The 27,514-nt window shown below is 39.6% G+C and overlaps 1 protein-coding gene across 1 annotated transcript in view; it reads right to left on the bottom strand.

The window, feature by feature from the left end:
• Positions 1 to 27,514, bottom strand: part of TRIO (trio Rho guanine nucleotide exchange factor) — a 248,319-nt gene that overhangs the window by 161,707 nt on the left and 59,098 nt on the right. The window contains exons 2-6 of the mRNA XM_059485968.1: positions 18,317 to 18,391; positions 11,596 to 11,710; positions 8,034 to 8,226; positions 6,882 to 7,394; positions 3,676 to 3,798 (exon numbers count right to left, since the gene is read on the bottom strand). Of these exons, the coding sequence (XP_059341951.1) occupies positions 3,676 to 3,798; positions 6,882 to 7,394; positions 8,034 to 8,226; positions 11,596 to 11,710; positions 18,317 to 18,391 (1,019 nt within the window). The remainder of the gene's footprint in view (positions 1 to 3,675; positions 3,799 to 6,881; positions 7,395 to 8,033; positions 8,227 to 11,595; positions 11,711 to 18,316; positions 18,392 to 27,514) is intronic.

The following is a 27,514-nucleotide window of genomic DNA, read 5'->3' on the forward strand; positions in this document are numbered from 1 at the left end:
TTTCATTTAGCCTGCATCACTCTTCAAGCATTTTAACCCTCCTCAGTGCAAGGAGAGGCACAGTTAAACTGTAATGAAAGCAAGGCCATCTGATCTAGCAAAAAGAGCAGAAAATGTTCAAGCAGACAACATCCTCCTCCTTACCCACATTTCACATGACTTCTTGTCTTTCTTGTTTCTTAGCAGATGTAGAGAAAATGGCCGGAAAAAGAGTGGACAGACACATAATCAGTCTTTTCCACTCTTCCATGCAAGACAGACTAATCATATAATCATGGGTACTTTAGTCTTGCTGTTAAAAACTCAATACATAATTTTTGTACTTCTAACTCCTATGATGCTGTATTTGAAAGTTTCTCCCTTAAAAGGTACTAAAAACTTGTTTTGAGAAGTGAAGCATCAGTTTAGTCACCCAAATAGGAACGTCAAGCTGAAACTGAGTATTGCTTAACTCAAATAAATCTCAGGACTCAAATAAATCTCAGGACTAAAAAACAGCAATTTACTGTTGCTGAAAGCAGACCTTTAAAATTGTACTGAAAACCCATCCTCATTTTCAGAGAGCAGAATCACTGAAATTTTGGTTTTTGCTACAGTTACGGAACATGGGATCTACTTGCCCTATAAAGAGACAGCCTTGACTTTTATCAGTGCACAGCTTCTCAAATTCAGTAACAGGAAGTCACATATCTATCCTTCCTACATGGGAATTATCCTTCAGTCATTAGCTCCTTTAGCCATATAAACCTGTGTGTTAATCCATGGCAACCATATATATGTCCCTCTTTAATGCCCAGCACTACACCTATCCAGATTTTCTCTGGGACAGATTTATTGCAGTGAGAAGCAGTCTGTGTATTAGCTTAAGACTTGCATGAACTTATTCCTGCTGCCTTGAAAAGTGCAACCACATGAAATACATAAGATTCCTAGATATACCATTTGCTAATGAAACTGGTGAAAGTAAAGTTAAATCTCCTCCCCAAATGTATTCTTTACCTTTTTGTTTTATAGCATTTGGTTTACACTTCCAACTATTTTGTGTTTTTACTGAAAACCAACATTTTAAAAATGGCACAAAGCCATTACAATATTTTTTTTAAAAAATTCAGCAAATCCTCTTTGTCCTTGATGTAACTAACTCTTGTTCATGACAGGAAATAAGTAGCTTTCACAATGGTTTACATCCAGGTGGCTTGCTTCAGACTGGAAGACCAGATCAAAATTTTGGCATCTCACCCAAAGGTTGTCACTCTTTCTCAGCCAAGTTTGGCATAAGCAGCTGCAGAAGTTGCCCTCCACCTCTTGGAAACAAACTACTGCTTGCGGAGGAAGGGGACATGAGAGACCCAGCTATTGACAGAGGGTAGCACCTGCTGTGGAGGGGAGCATGTGCCCTGCAACAATAACATGTTGGGAAAAGCAGCTGCAACATCAATTATCAGAGTTAAACTATGAGCAAGTACAAGCAGTTGCATTTAGTTGCTTGGGGAGCATTTATCCTTCAAACAGTTCTTCCCTACCTCAAGTGAGCCTAAGAAAATTGACTAGAAAGCAAGATCTATTAAGGTCCAATTAGGGACACAATGGAAAGCCTTAAAAAATCTCCTGCAATAAATAAACCTTATACATAGTCCCTCCCTCTATTCCATCCCAGTGGTGTTAGAGTACTCACAAAAGACACCTTAAATCCACTTTGATTACTGAGTTACACTGGCAGGAAGACCGAACAAACAGCAACTTGTTAAGCACAGAGCATATGTGGTGAGTGGTCAGGGAGAAGCTGAACATGGTTGCAGGAGTTAAGACTGCCCCACATTTTTACAGCTGAAAGCTAATGAAAAATAAGGCCTGCCAAAATTCAATCAGTTCACGTCATTTTTTATGTCACATTCAGTTTAATCTTTGCCCTTAATCTATATGAAAGGCTTTTGCCATTTAACCAAATAAAACCCAGATAATCTGAGTGCTGCTTAAATCAAAACCAGGGACCAATCACACTGAATTTACATTTTCTTATTCCATGGCAGAGAACCCCTGCTGGGAGGGTTACGCTACAGAAAAAAATGCAGCTTATTTTTACCCCTTCAAATGTTCAGATAGCTTAATTTACCCCAAATTTAAGCTGCTCCTTGTAAGTTTTAAGAAAACATTTTTCAGGCTGAGAAAAAAATCCCCTGTAATTAATGCATTTGACAACTAAAGACAAAGGAGAGATTAACAGGAAAAGACTAATAGCAAACACAGAGCAGGAAGGATTATGCTGCATCGCTCAAGTGCTTCCTACTGTCAATAGCATCTGAACAGTCTAAAAGAAGGAAAAATAATAAAGTCACCCAGTTTGAAGAAAAGACTACAACAGTGACTAATATGAGCACAGGCTTACAGAAGAATTTAACCTTTAGAATGCAACCTCAGGAATTGTGTGGAAGGCCACTCAAAATTAGCAAGTTCCAAAAGTCATCTCATGTCAATGACACCTACTGTCATCCTTTGTTTCTTTCTGCTCTACTTCATATGCAGAGCAGTGAAGAACAACAACAAGGTGCTCCATAAGGCAGCAATTCCCCATGCTGTGAACCAAACCTAATGGTCAAAACCATATATGATGTTACATAACTTAACTGCCAAGTTCACCAGCATTTGCTTTACTTTTTCCAGAAAGTTCATATTGGTTTTAATTCTTTTAAACTTCTGGAAACAGACCTGAGTTGCAAAAGAAGAAATAGTGTCTGTTCTAGTAGTGTCTCCTATTCTTACCTCCAGCTACACAATACACAAGAGCTACCTTACTAGTCCTTCCAATACTTCTTGAAGACACATAACCTAGGTAAGTTTATTTTGCCACTTTCTTGTTCTACAGAAAAATCCTCTTGCAAGAGTTCATTATTTCAACCATACTTTAATTCAATTCCCATCCTTGGACTGCCAAGAATGTTAATTTGTAACAAGACTGGTAGTGTTCTTCCTTCATTGATCTAACAAACAGGAACTGGACTTAGGCCCAGACTCCCAAGGTTATTTAAACACCTACAATGTGTTAAGGATCTAAAATGTACTTCAGAATTTTGTTCCCATGTTCAAACAGCATTCATGAAACTGAAAGGAAATAGCTTTCACTCATTGCCCGTTAAAATCCATTTTTTTTATAATCTACTGATCTTATTTGAGCAAAAAAAATTGTCTTGGCTCCACTCTGCTGTGCCGAAAATGAGAAATCTTCTTGAAACCATGGAGAATTATTACACCAGCCTCAGTTACTTCTGAGAACTTTTTGCCTGAGTTGAAATCTCTTCAGAAGATCCTGAGAGCTACTTCTTTCAGAATGGAGAGCTAAAATCTGTATTACACATGATTCTCTGAAATTCTGTACAAGACCCAAGGTAGTACTCAAAGACACATCCCAGGTTCTAGAAGCTTGAACACATATATTTGAGAGGTGCTGAGGTCATGTTGAACACTGCCATTTGTCTAAAGAAATGTTTGTTACTTTATCACAGTTCCTCTGTACCTGACCACCTTTTATTTTCCTCCACTGTGTTGTATAACCTCACTGCTCCAAACCAAATTTCCACTACTTGTAAAGAAGGGACTCTCTGTGTTTATGCACTTACAAATTCTCCCTTAACAGAGAACAAACAGCCAGCACATCTGTGCACAGAGGCCTGCTCTTACCATGCAGTTCATGGCAAAGTGATTGTGCTGTGTCTGAAGTTCCATCGCGTGGGGGTGACTGGTTCCAATCTCTGTGTAGCTGTTCAGGAACAGACCTTTGTTGTGTGTGATCCAGTCAAACATCTACACAAAAATATTAAGGAAAGAAGAAAGTTTAATAATTTGTTATGGCAGAAATCATGGACAAGTAATGTAAGATACTTATGAACACAGAATAGAGTCTAAGGCCATGAAAATTAACCCTGATGCTCTTTCCATTGTAAGTTACTGTCAATTTTAACTCAATCATTGCTGAAACCTGTCTTTTTGGATCAAACAGCTGAGGCTCTTACTGTTATCATTACTACAGGTGTTTATCTCAACAAGCTACTATAATGCCATAATCACAAACTTCATTGTTACAAAAAAGTCATAGTAAACAAACAGACTTGGAGCACAGCCCTGAGTTGCCAAGCTTATACAGTCTCTAGTGTCAGCACTTATTGACATCAGCAGCTTAGCAGTTTAGAATGAAAATGGCAACTCATGGAAATTAAATATAAATTCTTTCATGCTGATCAAGTACTTCAGCAGCTAGTTTAATATTTTTAGTTCATAAGTTTACAGCAGATTTGAAAACAAATATTCTATTTCTAGATTAATTATTAAAAGTATATGTGAGCACAGAGTTACCTTCCTCCAGAGAAATTTAAGAAAAATCTTTGAATAAGCTTGTTTTTAAAACGAAAAAAAGGAATATTTTAATATTTAAAAAAAAATTTAGGAGGGACCTTATATGACAATGGCCATCAATGAAAGCACACAGGTATGTTAACAGTGGCACTGGAAGACAAAATTTTCAAAGACCAAGCAACGCAGCAAAGAGCTGTTTAACACCCCACCTGCTTACAATGGTCTTGAAATCTTTGCTATATCTCAGCAAAAGAGACATACCACCTGCTTTACCACCTGCTTTCTGGATAAGCTGATATAGATTGTCCAGGAAAAAACAGCAGCAGTAAGCAGGAAGTACCCATTTAAAGATCTTTCCTATGCTGGCTAACAGAACAATATTATCAAGTCCAGTATTTGTCCCAAGTCCATGACAAACCAAATTATAAGCAGACCACAATATGGTAAGAACTGTAAACCAAACTTTTGAAGTTTAGTAACTGAGACAGTTGATCACATACTCCTAAAATTTGAAGCTTCTCACCTAGAACTCAGTGAAAATAAGAACATTATTCAAAACAGACACTGGTAGTGCTTGTGACCATCCTCCTCTAGGTCACTTGAATTTGCTGCCTTCAGATGCGTAAAGGGGCAAATTCAATCAGATTCCCTCCCACCTTGTCACTTTTTTGCCTTTTCTTCTTCTGAACCAGTCCAAAATTCTTGCACTCAATTGAGCAAGTCCTCCAAAAGGAACATGTTTATTTCTCCCCATGACAGAAAAAGGGTATTCCCTTTTTCTTCCCATCAAAGATACCATCCTTTCCCACATTTCAGTAAAATACAGGCACACACTGATAAAAACATCATGAGCTGTGAAATCTAATCTGACACAAGCAGTAAAAATACAGTCTGCAAGTAGATTAAGGCAAGGGTCTAAATTCAAAAGTGAGTTGTGATACTACACAAACCTTCTTTTTAACTGGCTAATGAGAGAAAAACTGTCCCAGGTATAATAGCTGCTGTCAACCTCACTTTGAGGTGCCTAATATTTCCCTTTTGAAAGAAAGATGTGCTCATTTTCTATAGACTCATTCCTGGAATCAGAAACATAGAAAACACTGATGTGAGCTTATGCAACCACATGGCAGGACAGAGGTCAATCCTACAGGCTCAAGTATTTCACAAGAAGTTGGTTAAAGCCCAAGTTATGTAATCAATTTGATAAAATAGGAGAAAATTAACAAAATGTATTTTGATGGTGCTCACATGGTACTAAAAGATATGCTATCATGCAGGAAAATTAATGCTGTAATGAAGTGGCTGCAAGGTTGATAAAATGCATTTGGGTCTCAAAGAGCAACACTAGAGCAACAGCTTGCATTATTTTCTAAATAATTTTAGAAATATATGATAATTTCTTTTTTTTTCCAACTCTCTACATGTCCCTACTATTTTCAGCTATACTATCCAGAAAACATTTGCTTTAAATGGTACTTTAAAAAAATTATTTATTTTTTAAACACAGCGGAAAACATTACAATAGTGTAAAGAAAGTCCCTGAGTTGAAATGATGAGGGTAAGGGAAAGTATGGGTGAAGAATACAAATAAAGAAGCAAGAAGAAGTTAAGTTTTTATATGTTTGTTCTGCTTTTACTCTTCCTCATGCATCTGCTAGTGACAGCTGCTGGAGAGCAGAACACTGGTTTAACATGGACTGTTGGTCTCATGCAGTTCAGGCAATCTTATGTAAAACATTCAAGAAATCTGAGTACTTTAAACTCCGAGAAAAAACATACTTACCACTTGACTGCATAGTCTAGTTACTACTAATCCCAGAGAAAAAATCCCCACCCTTCCTTAAAGCTATTTGTTCCATGGTAACAAGTCAATAATAAGAGATTGCAAAACCATTCTACATGAAAATAGATCTAATTTGAGCTCATCTAAAAGTGATCTGCCTGCCATACTTCCTCTTCAAATTCCATGACAATCAAGGGCTTTCTCATCTGAAGGGACTGGTTGGCCTGAAACATTCTGAAATCACTCAGTTCCCTGTTAATGACATATGCACTGTCAGAAGAGATACATCAGTTTTTAGCCTGGGACTTCAAACCCTGCATCAATGAAGCAGTTACCCATGTCAGCCTCTTCAGGCTTTGTTGACTGCCTGTAACTCACTTCCCAAAGATCACTCAAAAGAAGACCAATGTAGTCTGTAGTCATCTGTATTTATAAAGTATACAGCATTCTTCTTGACTTGATGCATATAAAAGCATCTGTCTGGAAAAAATGTTTAACAAAATAAGCACTTTGAAGTCATTAGCAGGTACAATTTTCTTTGGTAAGAGCTTCCTTACAGCTTAGAAGTACTATCCCATGCCCCTTACTCCAGAAGGCCCTGAGTGCCCCTCAAATCAAGAAGTCCCTTACTTCTCATTAAAAGGCTAGTGATTAACTTCAAAGACAAAAACTACTATTTTCAATTACCCTTGGTACTTCTTTCAAGTCTGCCAAGTGTTGGCCATTTATAGTCTCCTTGCCCGATCCTTACCTTTTCAGCATCCTGCTCAAACAGCCTGAGCTGAAAGCATTGGTCCAATTTCAATTTCCGCACATGCCACATCTGATGCAGATGCTGCCGTGTTGAGTGCAGCCTGTCCAGCATGGTGGACACTTTGGGTAAAAGATTCTGTAAGTCTGCATTCCCTGACCCAGAGTTCTTTTTGGGAAAGCTATCACTGCTCTGTATCCTCTGGAGCAGTTTTTGTCCTTCCACATCAAGGTCCTCAATAGGGGCCTTAATGACCTTCTTTTTTAATTGTGAATGCTCCTCTATCATGTTGCGAGCACCTTCCAGGTCCTGAGGCATTTCCTTTTTTGACAATATATCTTGCAGTTCCTCCAGTCTGGACAGCATATGGGTTGCATTGCTAATGTAGTCCTCAAAGGCAACTCTGATTTCTATCCACTCCTCATGGTTGTACTCCAAACAGCCATCAAATTCTGGGGTTAGCTGAGAAGGATCAACTACTTTGGTAAGGCCTTCCAGAGACACCATATTTGTCTAAAAAAATAAAAATGGAAAGAAAAAAAAATGCTGTTACTGAAATGAATTTCAAATTTCCTTTCAAATTTTTGCTTTTCTTTTTGTAAGAGTTGATAATTTTGCTCATGAAGTCCACACAACAACTTTTCTCACACATTTCAAGTATCAATTCAGATCAGCAGAAGACAGGAAGTCTTGCAGATATTTTCCCACATTTCTTTCTTACCTCACTACATTTAAGAACAAAACAGCAACCACTCTTTCAATTACTGTTTGAAGTTTTGACTTTGTGTATTGCAAAGCTGCAGAAGGATAAGAGCAAGGCTCATTCAGCTGACTTCCTCTGGATTCTGGAGATAGCAATAATACCATAATGCAAACTAAGGTAACTAAGAGACAAAAACTAAGTTTTTACCATTAAGGGAGGAAAACCTAATTCAATCTTTCTTGAGCTTACAAAAAGAATATAAACAACAACATACACAATTACCTAGCCTAAGTACATGAAGAAAACCACACTTTTTCTAGCACTGGTCTAAAGTTCCTCTCCTTCCAGCCAGAATATAATTTATCTGAGAGTTTCCAAGGTCTGATCATTAGTGATAACATTTAAAACCACAAAATAAATATAAATTTGTATACCATAGGGGAAATTACCTCAAACTCAAACTTCGAGCTGCCAAAGTTAGTCCTCTGTTTCTGCCAGAAATTGTCTGGCTTGATTATCAGTGCAACATGAATACAACATGGAAAGGATTCCTGTAAAATCTTCAGCAGAGGCTTTATGGAGTCCCACTTTGACCCACGCATATCTACAATGACGGTGAATCCTCGTTTACAGACTTCCTCACTGCAGAAAACAGAAGGGAAGGTTATCAAGCAAGTGTTCCAATTTCCAACACAACACTCAACTGCATCACACTGTCTAATGAATGTGGTCTCCTCAGGGCCTCACTGCTGACTAGCTGACCATATACAGCAGATCTCACAAACCTCTCAAGACGTTTCTTCCACTCCCATGCCAAACTCCTTGTGGGGAGAGCTTTATATCTGTTGCTGATTTGATATTCTGCCATTATCTTCACTTTCATTTTCACTGTTTATATTCATGATGATTCATCGTCCAGTCTTGTTTCTCCTTCACTTTACACAGTAAACCTACTGTTTCCTAAAGCAGCAATATCTACTACATTTTAACTTTACTCTTCAGAACACACATCCACTTATTTGACTGATGATAATATTCATGTCTTTCTAATGATTGAGGGGATCCTCTAAAAGGACAGAAGATGGCAAATTGTTCTTACCTACCACTTCACAACTTTTGCAAACTGTCTCAGATTTTGAACCATTTTATCTGAGAGTTGTTAAGAGTCTGTAGAGGAAAGACACCCATTTATTGACAATTTCTTTTGTAACAGGATTGATTTGTGAATAGTTAAAGGACAACACAGTATTTTATGGTTGGGAAGAAAACCACATCAATCCGTTTCTACAAAATTTGAGCTCAATTTTGCTGTCCAAAAGTTGACAGACCTTACACTCAAATTCTCCAGCACTCCCTCTGAGAATGGAAAATTTAATTTCTTTTCATCAATATCTTCCGTACATTTAGTTCTTGCTACTGATCAAAAGTATCAAGACCACTACAATCACCACCACCAAACTCTGATTTTCTTCCAGCAGAATTTGCTACGTGACCTTGTAGTATGACCATAGGAAGGAAAACATTTCAAAACCAATGCATCATACCCAACAGACTACCAAAAAAGGACCAAATGTCCATTGTTTGAGTATGAGTCAAGTTCAGGGATGTGACTAATTCAAATGCCATTCCAGAGTTCATGTGGTGAGGTTTTTGGAGTGTCCAAGAGTCAGGGAAGCTTCACTGGCATATTTTACTCAGTCTTACTGGCCACAGTGCAGAAAGATGGATTATGACTGCTATAGGAGATCTGGAAAAAGTGATAATATGGGCTCCTCAGAAGGGGAAGGTTTTTTAAACTTTGAAAAGCTTAAAGCTATGGAAAAGAAGAGAGAATAAACATCCCACAACATTTCAAAAAATGAGTTTATCATGATAAATGCTGGCTCTCCCACCTGCCCATAGGAATGCCAAAAATGGCAATGGCAGAAGCAAAATACATTAGCAGTAACTAGCTTGGCATGCATGTAGGCTACAACATACAATTTTCTGACCATGGTGAAAATGTTTTCTAAAATCATCACAGAATTCAAGGAAAAAAATAACTACTGTCTTAAAGATAGACCCATCACTGAAAGGCCAAATGGCAGCAGGAGTGCTGCTCAGCCCATCTCTATCCCACCAAACTGAGGATTGCACAGGGAGTGCTTACCACTAATTCACAAGGCATGTATCTACTGGGGTGTCCAAAGTGGTCCCTCATCGTGTGACACAGTGACACAGCCACTGTGTGCTCCACCATGGAGCCACATCACCTCACACAAGCTCAATGTCTTTTGGCCAAGGATCACAGGATTTGTTCTAGGGAGTCAAGGTCATGTGTTGGTAAGCATGAACTACACTAAAATATCTGTCCATCACTCTGTGGTGATGACATAAGTTCAGCCACATTTTTAAATCAGATAAATTGTAAAATTAGTAAAATTGTGAGATTGAGTCAACTTAAGTTTTTAGATCTCTTGCCAAACAACTGATACCTGTGATTCTTCAGCTACATCAAGTAACAGTACTGCAGCAAATAACCGACAACCCAAAACTTCGGGGATATTTGTATCAATTGGGACTTGCAATTAGCTAGAGTTGCATAATCAGTCTCTTAAACGTGACTTGTATGAAAACAAATCTTACTTTTGATAAAGCTCTCTTTATTCTCAAAAGTTTGCAATGCTTAAAGAGTGAAAAACATGCACTAACTTTCTTTTAATTTTAGGTCTATTGATCTAAGCTAACTAACATACACCTTTCACCAGAGGAAGACTGTTTCTTGCCCTGATTATCTACAAAAAAATTCTTGGACACATTTTAATACATATTTGTCTATTAACTTATCTAGCAACTTGAAGCTGTAGATGGCTAGAATACATCTAGATGATGTAGGATGATTTGCACAACCATTCAAATCTTAGAGTAAAAATTTCAAGCCTTCTTCCTGTTCTCCTTCCTCTAAGTCTCCTGAGCCTCCCAGTTAACTTCACAAAAAGGAGGCCATGTAATCTCTCAGCCAGATGCCCTGAAGTTACTTTATGGAATCACCTTTCTCAGTCAAAAACTGATATTTGATTATATCAAGTGCAAAGACTCTCAGTAAATTAGCACATTACACAAACATGGACAATACTGCACTCAGGGATGTTGTCCAAGGAATTTTTTTCAATTGTAATGAAAACTGCTGCTTGTGGTCATAGACAAACAGAATCAAGCACAGTCAGCACTGCTCCAGCCCGAAACAAATGCTGAAAGGTTTCAAGATGGACCTAAATTCAGAGTCTTAGGATCATTTTTGTTCCCAACTTGATTACTACAGAAAGTGAAGTTCTGTATGAAGGAACTTTTTTTAGATACATACAAAATACGTAACTTTTGCTTAAAGTATCTCATATATATACAACTACATATATATATGTATATATATGGCAGTGTACATATGCACACATAAAATAGCACTGGATTTGACTTCTGCCAATTTATTTAAACAGCTCAATTTATACGCTGAATTGCTGATAATGCAATATCAGTACTTTCACAGATGACTCCACAGGTTTATCTGAGACCTTTACAAGCAATTTCTCATACCTTTCTCCTCATTATTTCTGTGCTGTATCAGGACACTATGACTTATCTAACACAAATAACAGTTCAGAGTCCTGTGCTGCCTGCACTCCACACAAGGCATATGGTGAAGGATGACCAGCATGCTTGTAATTATTGATGTACTGAAAGCCTTTGAGTTGTATTTGCAGTCTTCAACACAGCGACACCAATGTGGCGTGGCAGTGCCATTTCTGAACACAAACTACTTTTAGCTAAAGCACACCAGCCCTTCTGCCAGCTGCCTTCCTTTTACAAGGCAGAGTAATTATTTCTTTTCCAGAAAGCCATTTGAAAATAGCAAATGACAAAACTTGGTATTGATTTGCTCATGTTATTAACTCAGTCTGCTAGCTTGTGGGAGTACTGCAGCATAATCCATTTATTTTGTTATACAGCCTTAGAGGTTAACAGGTGATTGCTTACCTAGGAATACAGGCTAGATACGAAATTAGTCTTCTAAGGTCTTCTTGCCGTATTCTGTCGTGATTACTGCGAGCTGGAAATGTTAGAATGGGACCTCCACGCTTATCTCTGCCACCTAAAAAATTAAAAATGTTAGAAGACCCCACAGCATAACATAAAATTCTTTTTTGCAGAACTAGTCCTCAGTATCTACTTTTAAAAAAGTGATTTCAACTTAAATGCCAACATTGCCATTTTGAGACCAACTTAAGACTGAATTTTGGGAGTACTAATCAGCATATTGCCACAATTCCTACAGTGAGAAAGCAAATGCCAAAAAAAACTGAAACTAAGAATAACCAGAGCATTACACTTAGACATTACAGTCACCTTCAAGTTTAACTGGTAGTGCAACATCTCCAGCAATGGCACTCTGTTATGTATTTAAATTTTGACTCAGCAATTGTACAGATTAAATTTAAATATAGGATTATGCTACTTTGTAGGCAAGTATTTAGATGATATGGCAGCAGAGAGCACAGCTGTGGGAGGTGTGCCCAGGTAGAGGAGCTCCTCTGCACAGTGACAGAGCTCAGGGAGGAGGCGAGTAGGCTGAAGACAGATGGATCATTGTCATGGGAGACTCCCTTCTGAAGGGAACTAAGGCCCAGTGTGCCAACTTCTTCAGGAAGCCTGCTGCCTCCCTGCACCCAAGGTTAAAGATGTGATGAGAAAGCTTCCTACCCTGGTACGGCCCTTGGGAAAACCCATTATTGTTATTATTAACCCCATATTTCAGGGAAAAAGCAAGAAATTGCAATGAGAAGCCCAAGGACAATCAAGAGAGATGTGATTGAAGTCTCTCCCTGAAATCCTTGGGATGACTGGTTGGAGGAGCAGGAGTGCTTTCTCTGTGCTTCTTGTTGCAGGGAATGATAAGGGAAAAAATGGGAAGAGCCATCAGATCAATACCTGGCTCTGAGCCTGGTGTCACTGGGACATTTTTGGGTTTTCTGATCCTGGGTTGGTTTCATGATACTGAGCCTGCTGGTGACAGACAAGGTACACCCACCTCAAACAAGGAAAAGCATTTTTGCACAGGAACTATCAGGGCTCACTGAAAGAGCTTTAGACTAGACTTGATAAAGCCATGCTCACTAGAGATCAGCATGGAGGCAGAACACCAGTGTCTGAGGAATGGTGAACTAGCAAGGTCTTTCAGTCTGCCATCTCACAGGAGGTAGGAACAAAGATCCATGCAGCAGCCAAAATGTAAGAGATACTGATGCGTCAGAAAGCATGGAAGCACCTGAGAATGGTCATGTAGGAATCAGGGCTTCTGTCCTGAAAAAGCTGACAGAATTAATAGCCCAACTGAAGTTCATCTACACCAATGAACATGGCTTGGGCAACAAAGAGGAGGAGCTGGAAGCCTTTAGGCAGCAGGAAAACTGTGACATAGCTGTCATCGTGGAGAGATGGTGGGATGATTTGCACAACTGGGGCGCTGTAATGGATGGCTGTAAACCCTTCAGAAGAGATAGGCAACGAAGGAGAGCTGGCAATGTAGCCCTGAACATTAGGAGTGTTATGATTGTCTAGAGCTTAATGACAGTGACAAGACTGTTTGGGTAAGAATAAAGGGGAAGTTTGCAGGTGGTGCCAGGTTGGGCATGAGTGGATTGATGGGCCAAGCTCAGTAGTATGAGGTTGAACAAGGCCAAGTGCTGGGACCTGCACTTGGATCACAACAACCCAAGGCAGTGATACAGGCTTGGGGAACAGAGTTTGGAAATCTGCCTAGTGGAAAAGGACCTGGAGGTGCTGACTGACAGCACCTGAACAGCAAACAGAAGTGTGGCCAGGTGGCCAAGAAGGCCAATGGCACCCTGGGCTGTATCAGCAATGGTGTGGCCAGCAGGAGCAGGGCAGTGATTGTCCCCCTGTATTTGGCACTGGCGAGGGCACACCTCAAATCCTGTGTTCACTGGTGGCCCAGTTAGTACAAGGAGGACATTGAGGTGCTGGAGTGTGTCCAGGGACGGGAAGCAGAGCTGGTGAAGGGTTTGGAAACAAGGCTTATGAGGAGCCTCTGAGGGAGCTGGGATTGTTCAGCCTGGAGAAAAGGAGGCTCAGGGGAGACCGTATTGCTCTCTGCAATTCCCTGAAAGGATGCAGCAGTGGGGTGAGTGTTGGTCTCCTCTACAAGGTAACAAGTGACAAGATGAGAGGAAACGAGAGGAAACGACTTCAAGTTGCGCCAGGAATTGTTTAAATATCAGGAAAAATTTCTTCACCAAAAGAGCTGTCAAGCATTAGACAACTGATTGCCTGGGGAAGTGGCTGAGTTGTGACTCCTGGCAGCATTTAAAAGCCGTGTAGATGCAGCACTTGGGGACATGGTTAGTGGTGGAGTTGGCAGTGCCAGGTAAAAGGGCGGAATCAAAGACCTTTGAGACCTTTTAAAGGTCTTTTCCAACTTAAATGATCTTCTAATTCAATGACTAAATTAATTACTAGGAGAATTTACATGTATAATACTTCACATTCAATATGAAGATTGAGTGGATGGAAACTAAGCATTTCATTTGTATTTTTATCCTGTTCTGATTTTCAGATTCCCAATTGTCAGTTTACAGTTTTTAATTTTGTTAGCAACACAGGAAATTCTGAATCCACTTAATATATAAGGCAAAAAATCTGATGTAAATGGTTCCACTTAAATGCATTCATCTCAGCCATAAAAATACACAGACACGCTGCAGTCAAATAGTAAAATATAATTTTATACCCAACCCCTTGCTAGTGACAACAAAATGTTACTATTGCTAAACACCAAATTCAAGCCCAGTAGGATGTCTTTATCAACACATCTATAATAGCACAGACAGATTCTTGCAAGCTAAATTTCACATGAATGTTTTCAGCCACAGATGTTTTCAGACTGTTTTCTCCTGTCCCATGGAAACGCAGAAAAACACTATCTTCAGCCCAGAATTTCTCATTTCAAATCAGCTTCTCATTGTAATTCCATGTTGCTAAACACAGTTTTTCAAAAATCACTTAGAAAGGCCGAAAGAGGATAAAAATAAATATAAAAACAATAAGTGATACCAGTTACTCAAAAATTCATCACTATTCCTCTCCAACACAGTTAGCGTGTGTTTGCCAAAAACACCAAAGTCTCTGGAGATTGTCTACACTGGACATGCTCCTTGTCAGACACTAAATGAAACTCACAAGAGGCAAAAGCATCTTTGAATTTCCATCAAGCTACAATGCCAGAAAGCGAAATTTAAAAGGAAATCCATATCTTTATCTTCCATGACCTTCTTAAGTGAGACATAAGATGAAAAACGGAATTGTTTCATTCTAATGGAGAAAGGCAAGTCTTGACCAGCCTGACTCACTTGCCAAGCAGAGAGCTTTGAGGATTTTACATAGCAAAAGAAGGGAAAAAAACCAAGACAGCAGCTGTAAGAGAAAGGAATAATAAATGACAAGACAGAGCCCAACAGCCAAGGCCCTGCTGAGCTCCAGAGCCATCACTGGGCTCCAACACCACCAAGAGTAGTTGATAGTCTGCTACAGCCCTTAATGCTCTCTCTCCTCATTGCACCACAGGCCACTACCTTTAGATCTACCATTTCAACTGGTAAGTGCTACCAACTCCAGCCTCCCAGAAAAAGTAACTCAATTGCTTAGAGTGGGTATTCTTTAAAAAGCAACAGCTAGCAGGTGAAAGCGTAAGCTGAATTGTCTTTAACACTCTCTGAGCTTTTTAAGCAAATGCTTTGTTACAGGTAGTCACCTCAGACCAGTCCTCCAGGCCTTTCCCACACTGCAACTCCTGTATCATGCAGTTTTTCAATACAGCACTTTTATATCATTCTGGATGCCACTTCAGTTGGCTCCAGCTCCATGTATGTTACAGAAGAAGACCATTTCTTAAAATGGAGGTTAAATTTCTGATAAATGATACCCTGAAACTTTTGTACGTCAGAGACAAACTTTGTTTGTCTCCAGGCCTAGATGAGCAATAAATTATTACAGCCTTGATTTCAGATGAAAAGAACTTGAGTATCCAGTCTTAAAACAGGTGGCAAAATTGCAAATAATAATATTTTTAAAAGTCCATTAGACTTGGGGTTTTTTCATCAGCTCTAATGACAGCTTTCTTAGGCCTCTTACAATAACTAATTCTCATTTCCTTTGTTCCTGATGCTCCTGTGTCATACACAAACGGGAAAGTTAAAAGCAACAATGCATGAGGCATCAGTGGGAATTTCCTGTCTTGCAATAGTTGTTATCCAACTCAACCTCCTATTAATGTTTAACAAAAACATACTACACTACTACGGCTTTCATCAGTAACACTTCCATTTTAATCCATTTCCTTTGATATACTGCCCCACCCCACTATTGAGATATCCTGTCTATGCCAAAGTGTGTCACAAGCATCTATCCGATAACTCACGTGAGTCACCCAACATGCATCATTTCTGTCTAGTGCACATCACTAACAGCAGTATTCTCAATGGCCTCCAAATGGCACTAAAACCCAACAGGCTGAGTAGTGCAGCTTTTTTAAGAAATGCCTTTTAACCTAGTTATAAAGTATTCCAGTAAAAAAAGCTAAACAGTTGGCTTGCATGGCACGACAAGTTACCAAGGGCTATGTCCTTACATGAAACCAAGATAACTTCACCTTGTAAGAAAATGCTCTCCTTGCTAAGGTATGTGTAGAGATATGAATTAGAGTATTTGTACTTTGACAAGTTTCAGTTTAAACTTAACACAAAAAATGCATCCAAGACTATTTGGACTTCATAGAAAAACCTAGAGATGTAACTGTTTCAGGTGGTAAAACATCCAATACTCAAGCAGTTGACTTCTCAGTTAGGTGAAAATCTGTTCAGTAAACCAATGAATGAAACCAAATGAACAAATATCTTTGTGTTCCCAGGTATAAAGCTTGACAGTTCCAGCTGCACAGTGGTTAGGTCCTAGTGGTTGTGGTATTTTTGGGGGAAGGGAGAGAACACACTGAAGAGTATTGTTGCAGGTTGTTGTACTTCAGGGTTTCTTAACTCACTTGCACTACTAACGTATCTCATTCCATTTGAGTTTCACTTGCAATGGAAATGTCAAACTATGGATTCTGGCAGACCAGTTCTAGCCAGTCTTGTTGCCCACAGCTGTTTGCTCCATTCTTCCATTAGGAGTTGCTACCTTCACACAGGCAAGTTGGCAACCATTTATTTCTGCCAACACCTCCTCTATTCTGGTTCACAATTTATCATCTCTCCTTAAATTTATGTTCATGTTTCATTTGGCCCATTTCACTTTCACTGAATTAATGCCTTTCAGAATGCCATCTGCTTACAAATTAACATTAGAAAAACCCATCATTTTTCAGATCCCTTTTAAGAGGTCTAAACTAAGTACCAGACAACTTAAAAATTCAGAGGTTTTGAAGTGAAAACTGACTTCATTTTTGTTCAATGACGTAAGACAAGGTCCAAAAAGTAATGAGGGATTGAAAAATTCTGCTTAATCCCCTTTTCTCCTCTTCTTTCCTACTCAAAGTAAGAGTTCTAAGCAAGTCTTCACCAGCACTACAACTCCCAAGTTACTATGCTACCATGAAAACTGGTCTTGCTCATTACAATTGCCAGGAACTTTTAAGAAAAAAAAAAAAAACACCAAAAAAACCCCCAAAAATAAGAAAACAAACAAACAAAAACCTTCACCCACACACCTTTTTGCTTTGTACCTCTACTTTACTCGGCAGAGTGGACAGATAAAGTAATATCATATAGTATACAGCATATAGTATACAGTACTATATGCTGTACTTGCAGGTGTCAGCATCTATGCACAGCAAATCTCTTAAAGAGTACAACTGCAGGAATAATTTCATGTGTTTCAATATTTAAGACAAAAGCTTTACTTCTGTCATTCTTGAAAAATTATCCAAAAAACCACTTGCAAATATGAGACTCTCTCTAAATCATTTGACACTAAGATTATGGCTGAGAGAATGATGTTGTTTAATCCCAACAGAAAGTCATACTAAAATGCAGTTTACAAAAATAAGCACCTCAGCCCATCATTCCACCAAGTAAAGTTACTTATAAAGTTATAGACTATGTTATGATACTAATTCATATAAATCCCACTTTTCAATCCTCCTGCTATTCCTGGTTCAGTAACCAACCACTTCAATGTGCATGCTGGAATTTCCTAAATTTACAAGTCACTAATTTGTATTACAATTACAATTCCTAAGTCAATTCACAAAGAAAATACCAAGTGTGCTTCAAAAGACAGGCAACTGTAATTCACTTCTGCAACAGATATTTCTCCAGAATATGCTGCAGATGGGTCAATAACAAAGGCATGTCTATAAAATTCCCCATCAGCAGAACTAGAAGTAAGAAAAGGAATATGACATTGGTACAGCAGGTTCTAAGTTACTGTAAATAATGATGAGTGGCTAGAGGGAATGCAGGACTTAACAAGACCAAGACAAAAACTAACAATGTTCCACATTCAAGAAAACAAATACCTCCTTTATTGTGCCTTTCAAAATGTTAATGTTATGCTTAGGATATCCAACAGGAATCAGTGCTGCCATAGCGTTCCATGAATTTTGTAATGACATTTAAGCTATTTAAAATATCATTTTACATGCTACTAACACAGCTGGGCATTCTACTACAAGAGAAAATAACTGTACCTGAAAGGTATGCAACTTTTTCCTTTAAAATAGGCAATACTTCCATAGCCTTCATTTCATCATTTTTGCGAAACCCTGAAAAAAGAAGAGAAGATGATTAGTCAAAACACAGACAAGCCCAACTTCTACATTTAATAAATGCACTGAAAAATTCTGAATACATTCTGAATGTTATGATTACAGGAATTAAGATAACCTTACAATAAAAGTCTGTCAAAAAATAAACTAAACTTTAAAGATATATTAATGGACAAGTCATCACTTTGACCAGCTTAACACAAATAGCATGGCCTGTTAGCAAGCCTCATTAGAAAACAAGATTCCAGAATTAGCGTTTTAATCAATTAATAAAAACTACCATATGGATCCCGTGGCTTTTACGCATTGCAAATCCCACTTTCTTTTTCTTTTTTTTTTTTTTTTCCCGGCAGGGATGAAGAGTATCAAGCTATAAGAAATAGGTATGCTTAGAACAATTACCATTAAAAAAACCCAAATCCCAAACCAAAAACCCCACCCAAAATCCCACAACAACAAAGACAAACAAACAAAAACACCCAAACAAAAAACCCCATCAAAAAACTCCAACCCACTCAAAAAACACAAAAAGACCCATCAAAAATCCCCAACACTATTTACACACAATGTTTCTTAAATCACTTCTGTAAGCAGATTTTTTTTCTGCTGCCTGACAGGAGCAGCATTTTGCAACTCAGAGGACATTTTAACATACTAACTCTGTACACACATGGAGTACCATACAGCCCCCAAGGTGAGTGATTACAGTCAATGTTGCAAAGCAGCACATCACCAGCTTGTCCCGCCCTCTCTGCTTCCTATTTCTACTGTTCTAATGCTGTGGCCAAATTCTGAAGTTCTTCCTTCTTTGACAAGGAAGATTTAGGAAGCATTTTTTTCCTTTATATTTCATCTAGACAATACAGAATTGGTCATATTTAGGCTGATTTTGTTCATCTTACAAGAGGAACTGGGTGACACATCTTCACCTAACTTCTCTGTCCAACCCTTCCTGGTCTGTTTGGATTCATGTGTTGTTTAAAATAATCCTATACTCAAAGAAAGTACCTCTGCTGGGGTAAGTGGGAAGCTCATTACTTCTCTATAACTACTGAAGCACAAAAGTGCTGTTAAGACTCTTCCTCCTCAAAAATATCCAAATGCTTCATATCCTTTGGTCTCAGGTTCTGAGCTTAAATGAAAAAGCTGTGCATTTCTAAACTAAAACTTGAAGGTATCAAACCAGTGTCATCAAGTAATATAAGACCTATACTTTAGGGCATCTCACATGTAAATTACATCAGAGATTTTCTACTCCAGAGAGCAGTACTGAGACTTCTGTGCCACTACAGTATCTAGCTGTGGGCACTACCCTTCGAAATAGACCCAAGCACAACACCCAAGGGACAAAGATGGTCAGGTGTTTGCATGTCATCATCTGTGCATCTGTTTTGCATGAAGAACTGCAGGAACATGTGGTGGCAGTCCTCAGAACACATAAAGCCTACTGATGACAAAAGCCTACAGAATTTAAAAGCTTAGAATTACAGCAAGAGGTTTACTAGATGGCAGGAAATTTTGTAAAGGAAAGAACTGTGAACAGCTCAAGGGATTCCTGTGGAAGACTATGGCCTATCCATGACTGGGGATTTTTAAAACATGTGGTCAGACAAATGTCAGCAATGGGTCCCTCAAGTTCACCATAACTGAAGTGTTCAACCAGGGCATGGTCTCGGCCCTCACAGAATGCAAACTAAAGAAAACAAAACAAATCAACTTCCAGCCAGATGGAAGTTCCCTGGCTAGTTCTTTGTTTTTTCCATGGACACCACAGACCAAAAACAATCCCAAAATTCAGTACACTTTCTCAGAAAGGCCAAACCAGGAAAACTAGTTCCTTGGGTAACCACGTAGCATAGAGGGTTTCTACATGATGGACAGTATTTTGCAATTACACAGCAACTCCAGACTGGCAAAGCAGAGCAGGGTTTGCTTTCATGTTTGCACCTAGGCTCTCAAGATTCTAAGACACAGCAAAAGGAACCTCATGCATGATTACTCCTCCAGAGAACTGGCTATGGCCATCAGCCTTTTACTGAAACTGCCTACAGTTTTGTTCCTACTACATTTCTGTTTGTTATGGACTAAAACTCTAAATAGCTTTAAGAAAAAGCCTGGGCTTAAATAAATCACCTAAAAAGGCAGCAAATGCCCTTTTCCACCTTGAAATATTTGGGCTTCAGTTGACTGCTAAGGCATACAGGCATACTTCCAGAGTTAATATTTTTTTTATGTGCTTTGAGCTACCCACCATAAGCTTAATGCCAATTTAGCATGCTCAGCTTTCATATCAACCATGGCAATTCTTTTTCTTTACAGTAAATTCGGAGGTAGAAAACACTTTCTCCTCACCTAAAAAGCATGCAGAAACTAGTGCCGTACTTTGCTGTCTCTCTTAGCTCAAAATTACTCAAGACACCGATGTTACCGCAGTTGCTTGCTCAGATTTCTAAGCCCTTAAACTCCTTCACCTCGGATGATGATGCGCAGTAGCTGCACGTTTTACTTTGCCTGTGGCATGTAAGAAGCGAGAAACATTCAGCTAACATTTCTCTGACTATTAAGGGGCCGCTCAAGGTAAACACCCCAGCAAATACGTTAGTGCTTGGCTCATGTTCTGCATCTGCATATCCTTAAGGCTGACTGCCTTGGATTATCATATTCCTGCTGCTCTAAACAGTCTATTTTTATTCCAGTTCTGCAGTGTTAAAGCTTAACTGAAAAGACTGTAGGGATTACAACAGATGAAAGAATGCTGGGGAGCAAAGAGGGTGAATACGGCAGGAAAGTATCGGTTTTATCTCCAACGAAGCAAAAAATAAAACAAAAACCAGCAATATAAGCAGGCCTTAAGGGCTTGGGGTGGGTCTTCCCTCCCCCTTCTGAAAGCCTCTTCTCCACAAAACATTCGTGGATGTGAGGATTTGAGGATTTAATTAAAAAAAAATTAAAAGGCATTTACCACACTCAAATGAAATGCCATAAATATCTGCACCAATCTCTCCCTCCACAGCTCAGCATCCTCCGCGCCAGCCGGCTGCATCACATGTTCCGGGGGGTGATGTCATCCCTGCCGGGCCGCCGGCTGCAGCTCCCGCCGCCGCGGTGCCGCCGCAGTGCCCGCAGCTCCCGCCCCGCCACGCACCGGCGGCCACCGCGGCCATCCCCGACCCCCACGGCCGTGTCCCCGACCACCGCGGCCATCCCCGACCCCCACGGCATCTCCCCGGCCACCGCGGCCATCCCCGACCCCCACGGCCATCTCCCCGGCCACCGCGGCCATCTCCCCGGCCACCGCGGCCATCTCCCCGGCCATGCCCGACCCCACCGCGGCCATGCCCCCGCTCCCCACGGCAATCTCGATCCCCCCAGCCCCACCGCAGCCATGCCCCCGATCCCCACCGCGGCAGGTATCGTTCCCTGCACACGCTTCTCCTTTGGAAGCACAACATGTACCAATGGTATTTAGGCTCTTCCGCCCAAAATAAGGCACTCTGATTTTAAAAGTGTTGCTTTCAATATTAAGTCCTACATCTTTTAAAGACTGTTTCAGTCTTAAACTGGAAAACTGTCCTTCATATTTGCAATACCTATTAAAGGAATACTCATTTTGCATTTTTAATAGGGAGTAGATGCCCTTCTGTTGTAACATACACCCTACACATGCTATTGCCTAACTACCAGCAAAGAGGGAAGAAGCTCAAATTATGCTAATTAATAATTAACTTCTGTATATTCAGAAGAATAAGTAACACACAATGATGTAGTCCATTTCAATATAGGAGGTTCCCCCAAGTCCTCATGAAGAATTACACAATTACACAATCCCTTGAGTTATCATATACAGTTTCCTACTAAACAGAACCTTATCAAAAACCAGCTATTTAAATGCTGTATCACACAACTAAAGATCTTTACAACATGGAATCAAGAAACAGTCACCTAAACATTTTTTACATTGGAAAATTAAGGAGTCTACCCCACAAACACACCATTTTCTCTTTGCCCTCACAACTTCAGAGCCTGAAGACACCATCAATTAGCCAGATTCAGCAGACTTGTCTGTATTAACCTTTTTTCTCATGCTGTATGAAGCTAAGATATTTTGATGCAATATACAATTTTATCCAAGTTTAAAGACCCATGAAGAGACAACATTTTGGGATAGAGATATCACCCTGTGAGGTTTCAGAGAGCCCATTATGAACGGCCAGGACAGCCCCTTCTCATTTGGACTGCAAACGTTCCCAAATCCCACGGTGACAACCTGGCTGCAGAGCTGCCTGTCCATCTGTCCTGGAGGACAGCGAGTAACCCTGTGTAACGTGGCCCCTTTTGCCCAGAAATCACAGCAGTCCGGGAACTCAGCTGCTCCCCAGATACCCAGCTTGCTGAAACTTCCCAGAGGCCTTGAAATACATGAAGAAAGCCACCTTTAGAGGAGTAACAGGAAATAGGTACTCAGTGTGGCAATTCACACAACCCAGACAAATGCAGGATTAGCCTAATGCCGAGGCTGAAGGAAACGAGGTAACTGTGCTAATCGTCTTGCACTGAAAGATCAGTAACTAGTCAGCCACACAATTCAGGGGAGCAGATAAATTACCTCACACACATCTTTTAAGGTAACAACTTGATTACAGAACTGTGCTACAAACCAAGGTTGAAAAAAGCTTCTCCAAGAAGCACTGCTTCCCCAAGAATGCTCAAGCTTTTACTTCAAAAGTAGCTTCAGTGATGTGTATCGTTTAGTTATGGCAACATAAAATATGGGAACAGAAATCAGGACAACAAAAAGACTCAGAAATTGAGTCTAAGAGCAGCATCTCTTAGCTAAAATGTTGACCATGCATTCATCCATTGCTGTCACACACAACTGACTTGAAATTTTTCTGAAACATGGCTGAAGAAAAACACAAATGCCAAAAGGGAATGCTCTCATCCTAAAAACTCACTCCCCTAATGACACAACTGTTTTTCACCTGGCAAATAAAAACAATACCTTTGAACAAGCACAAACAACAACAACAAAAAAAAGCCAGACTCAGCGCAGATTCCTTTCATGCTTTAGGCTCTCTTTGGACTTCAGGATGACTCCCTGTTGTGTCATCAGCAGAAAGCAAGTGCCTCCACTGCCAGGCTGCTAACTCTAGCACCCAACTCCAATACCCACCTCTTCTTTGACAGAAATCCCATGCTGAATCGAAGAAACATCTTTCAGTGACTTATTTTCTAACAGAGTACTCTATTCACTTCAGTGGACCTAATCCAATAGACTTTTGCTCAAAAATCCACATGCTATGCTAAGATCTACAGGAAGGAAAAAAGAAAACCCACATAGAAACTGCACTCAGAACTGCTAATTACCTATTACTAGGAAACAACAGGACTGACCTAGGTTAGTCTTAAGGGAAAAGAAATATCTGTTAAAAGTCAAGAGATAGAACAACTTCCATGTGTAGGAAGGACACCGTTTCGCAACCAAAGCACCAGCACCCTTCATCCAGGCAAGGCAGTCATAACTGCAAATCATTCTCCACAACTCCTTGCATCCACTGGTCAGTCCCTTTGTGTTAAGCCTTATCTTGGAACACAAAACCTCTAAACTGCAGCTAATAAACATTTAAGCAAAAAGAATCCAAGATGTTGATGTCTTTAGCATTTTTTCTATTTCACAGCATGACTTACATCAATGACATGACACTGAAATCTGAGCTATTCTCCCTTTATTTGTACAACTATCCTACATTTCACGACAAATTGCTTCTTAGTTAATCAAGCAAGAAGAGGAGGGGGGGAAAGAGGCATAGAGGAGCTCAAATGTAATTATATTAGTGCATTACAGACTGATTAGGATTTCATTATTTGCTCTTATTCATTCCCCATATCACAAGATGATGACATCCCAGAAGATTTTAAAGATGATCATAAATACCAGAATCTGACAGGTTTATTCAACTTTGTTTATTAGTTAACTGTGTGTGATAAACCTCAGCTGCAAATAACTTACACACTATGTCCCACATTTTTCAAGTGTCCAGAAAGAAAGCACAAAGCAGGTTCCTATTCTCCATTTTAATATGGAGAGGCTTTAAAAATCAATCAGTGAGTAGATTACTAAATAAGGTAATAATCAGTGAGAAATAATTTTAAAAAAGATATGAGGAGATTCACAAGCAGCCATTATGAAAACTTTTATATTCTTATTCTGAAGTTACCACAGAGAAACCAGTATAATTAAGTCAGCAGAATCATTAGATTCTTTTTTTTTTTTAATCACATTCAGAAAAAATGATTGCTGAACTCCCTAAGTGTTTGGATTTATAAATTAAATCAGACTGCTAAGACAAGGGTGATAAAGAAATCTGAACTTTCATAAGCAGCAAATGGCAAAACCCCATCAGTGATAATATACCCCAAAGTAGTGGCAAAGGCAAGCAAAAGGTAACTAAAGTTACTTCACTTATGCAATTACTGATAGCTTTCTTTGATTTTAACCCAAGTATTCAAAGTGCCAATTTCAGTTTTATGGTAGGCTTAACTTCTGGATGCAAGTAAAGGATTCATGGAAAATCAGAGCTGTCAATTCACCAACTGCACTGTTACTGCTTCCCATTATAGACATTGCCTACATGCAGTGCTGCTCAGAAATCTCACACCATCTTTCACATTGCAACAAAGCAAGAGAATTCAGGAAAATTATGGCAAACACTGCAGTTTTCCTATCTTTTCTCAAGCTCCATGAGCTTGCAGATGACCAGTTTCAAAATCATCTCAGGAACACTAACTTTTAGGTACACCTGTTATGGCATCTTTAAAACCGCAGATCTTTCTTCTTAGAGCTAACAAGGAACTATCAGCAGTTTTTTTCATGGCATACAGGTCACTGGGCAACATTAGTAACCTTGTCATTCATCATTTATTCATTCATTTTTCTCAGTCCAGATTCTAAAATCACTGGGGGACTTCAACAAGGATACAGTTTAGGGGCATACCATGGAAGTGGTATGATTTCAGAGTTGTGCCAGCAGCCTTAGTCATGAGCTTACAGAAAATATTCAATGTAACAATTTAATGCTAATATCCTAGTACTGAATTCAAAGCAACTACAGGAGTACACCTTTGACTCCCTCCAGCTCTGATCAGGCTCAAGACCCACTCATCAAAAAACATTATACCTTCAAACTCTGACTTGAATCACAACAGCTGACAGAAATGTCCCTCCTATTCCCATTTTGTTTCGCATTTTATGCACTCTCTATACGTGCTGTGGGGAACTGCACCACATCTGTATTGAGCCGGTATGCAGTGGCAACCAGGACTTCACAGAAGCAGACAGCTGAGAAATTGCCTTGAAATAAGAAAATGAGATTCATTAGAGGGTTACTAGCTCTAAGTCACTTTCAGGTTTTGGCATATATGCTAAGTGTTAAGAGGTTCTCTCTTACCATTTTCAACAGCTCTCTGCTTTGTCCTGACAGGAGGACACACCTCCCATCTCCGCAAATTATGGGAGAAGCACAATGTCATGTAGAGAGATGTGGGCCAAGAGAAGACTGCTAGTTTAGCTGACAGCAAATACTCAGACAAGATCAACTTCACAGACTGAATAACCTTGCTTTTCTTGGAAGCTGGCATACTCAGCTATTCCTCAGTTAGGAGCAATTACCAGGAAATTAGCCACCTCAGGTGTATGCTGCAAAACCTGTTGAAGAGCTGTCTTAAGAATCTAAGTTAAGGAAAATTCCAAATGCTAAATCATTGCTAAAAATCTGTGATTTCCTTCTAAGTGTGCAACAAGAAGCTTAGAGTTATCCATGTTGCGAGGTCCTTTCCGACCTGAATTACCCCTCAATCCTATGAAACGTGCAAGACAGAAGTACAAGCGTCCATTTTCCAACTGCAACTTAAGATGTGACAATCAAAATCGGACCGGTTTGCCCCTTCTAAATGAGAAGAGATGTGTTCCTAAATTTTTCTGTCCCTTAGCTATGTTCAATTTGTTCTTGCTGCCCTGCCGACATTGTTGGAAGTTCATTTGTTTCGGTGGGAACTGCTCATCCATCTCTAAGTGCTGTGATACTTCAATTCACTGCCCTGCTGAGGTAGCAAACCTTTTTGTCAGGGTGTCCATCAGCAGCCCACAGCTCTCACTGCAGTCAGACACTTACCCTGCTCACTGCTGCTACAGACACGCATGGCTTAGGGGTCATGCTACACTCTCAGGGCTATCAGGAGGGTGCCCAGCCTCCTATAAAAAATGGGTTTAACACACAGTTGTTTAAACAACAAGATCTGTAAGCAGTCTTACTTATTCTGCTGTTCAAAACACAGACCAAGTGGAAGGCAGTAGCTTCTAAATTCTGTGCAGCAACAGCTGGAACATAATGCTTTAGATCATGTCCTTTGGCTCTTGTTCCAAACCACCATCTGGAGAAATCTCTTTCCACAGTGAAATTGATGAAGACTACAGCAAGGGCAGTAAAAATAAGCAACTTAAAAACAGCTTGAAAATCATCCTGTATTGTTTCATCCCGAGCAACAATAGGAAGAACTATTTCCATCAGCCCTGAAATCAATCAAAACACCCAAAACCAGATTGCATATTCTTCAGTAAAAATACCTTTTTATACCATAAAGTACTCCTTTTGGGCTTTCTATCATTCATAGATCCCAAGAATAGACATTTATTGGTTATGGTATTTTTCCTGTTCTCCACCCTTTTTTCTTTTTAAATATGCACACACTTTTACAACATTTTCATCACCTTATGGAAATACGTATGTAAAAATTATACTCAGTTAAATTCATATTTTGAGACATTAGTACTTAAGCGACCATTTTTGTTGAATATTCCTCCTCCCTCCCTTTGTTTCTTTCTTTGCAGGATATTTCATATTCCTTCTGTGGAAAAACTAGCCATTTGCAACAAGATGTATGCCAAATAATGTGATTTGTGCAGAGCTTTCACTCCTTCAAATTCCCATTTTATTAGTTTGCAGCTGTAAGTAGCTTGAGCTCCAAATGCCTTGAGACACAGGAAATGTAGGATGAATCCCAGCTTCTCTAACACATTACAATGCACATACATGAGATCTATGTGAGTAAGGGGGGGGGGAG

Source organism: Ammospiza nelsoni, chromosome 1, assembly GCF_027579445.1.
Source record: "Ammospiza nelsoni isolate bAmmNel1 chromosome 1, bAmmNel1.pri, whole genome shotgun sequence".
Classification (NCBI taxonomy): domain Eukaryota; kingdom Metazoa; phylum Chordata; class Aves; order Passeriformes; family Passerellidae; genus Ammospiza; species Ammospiza nelsoni.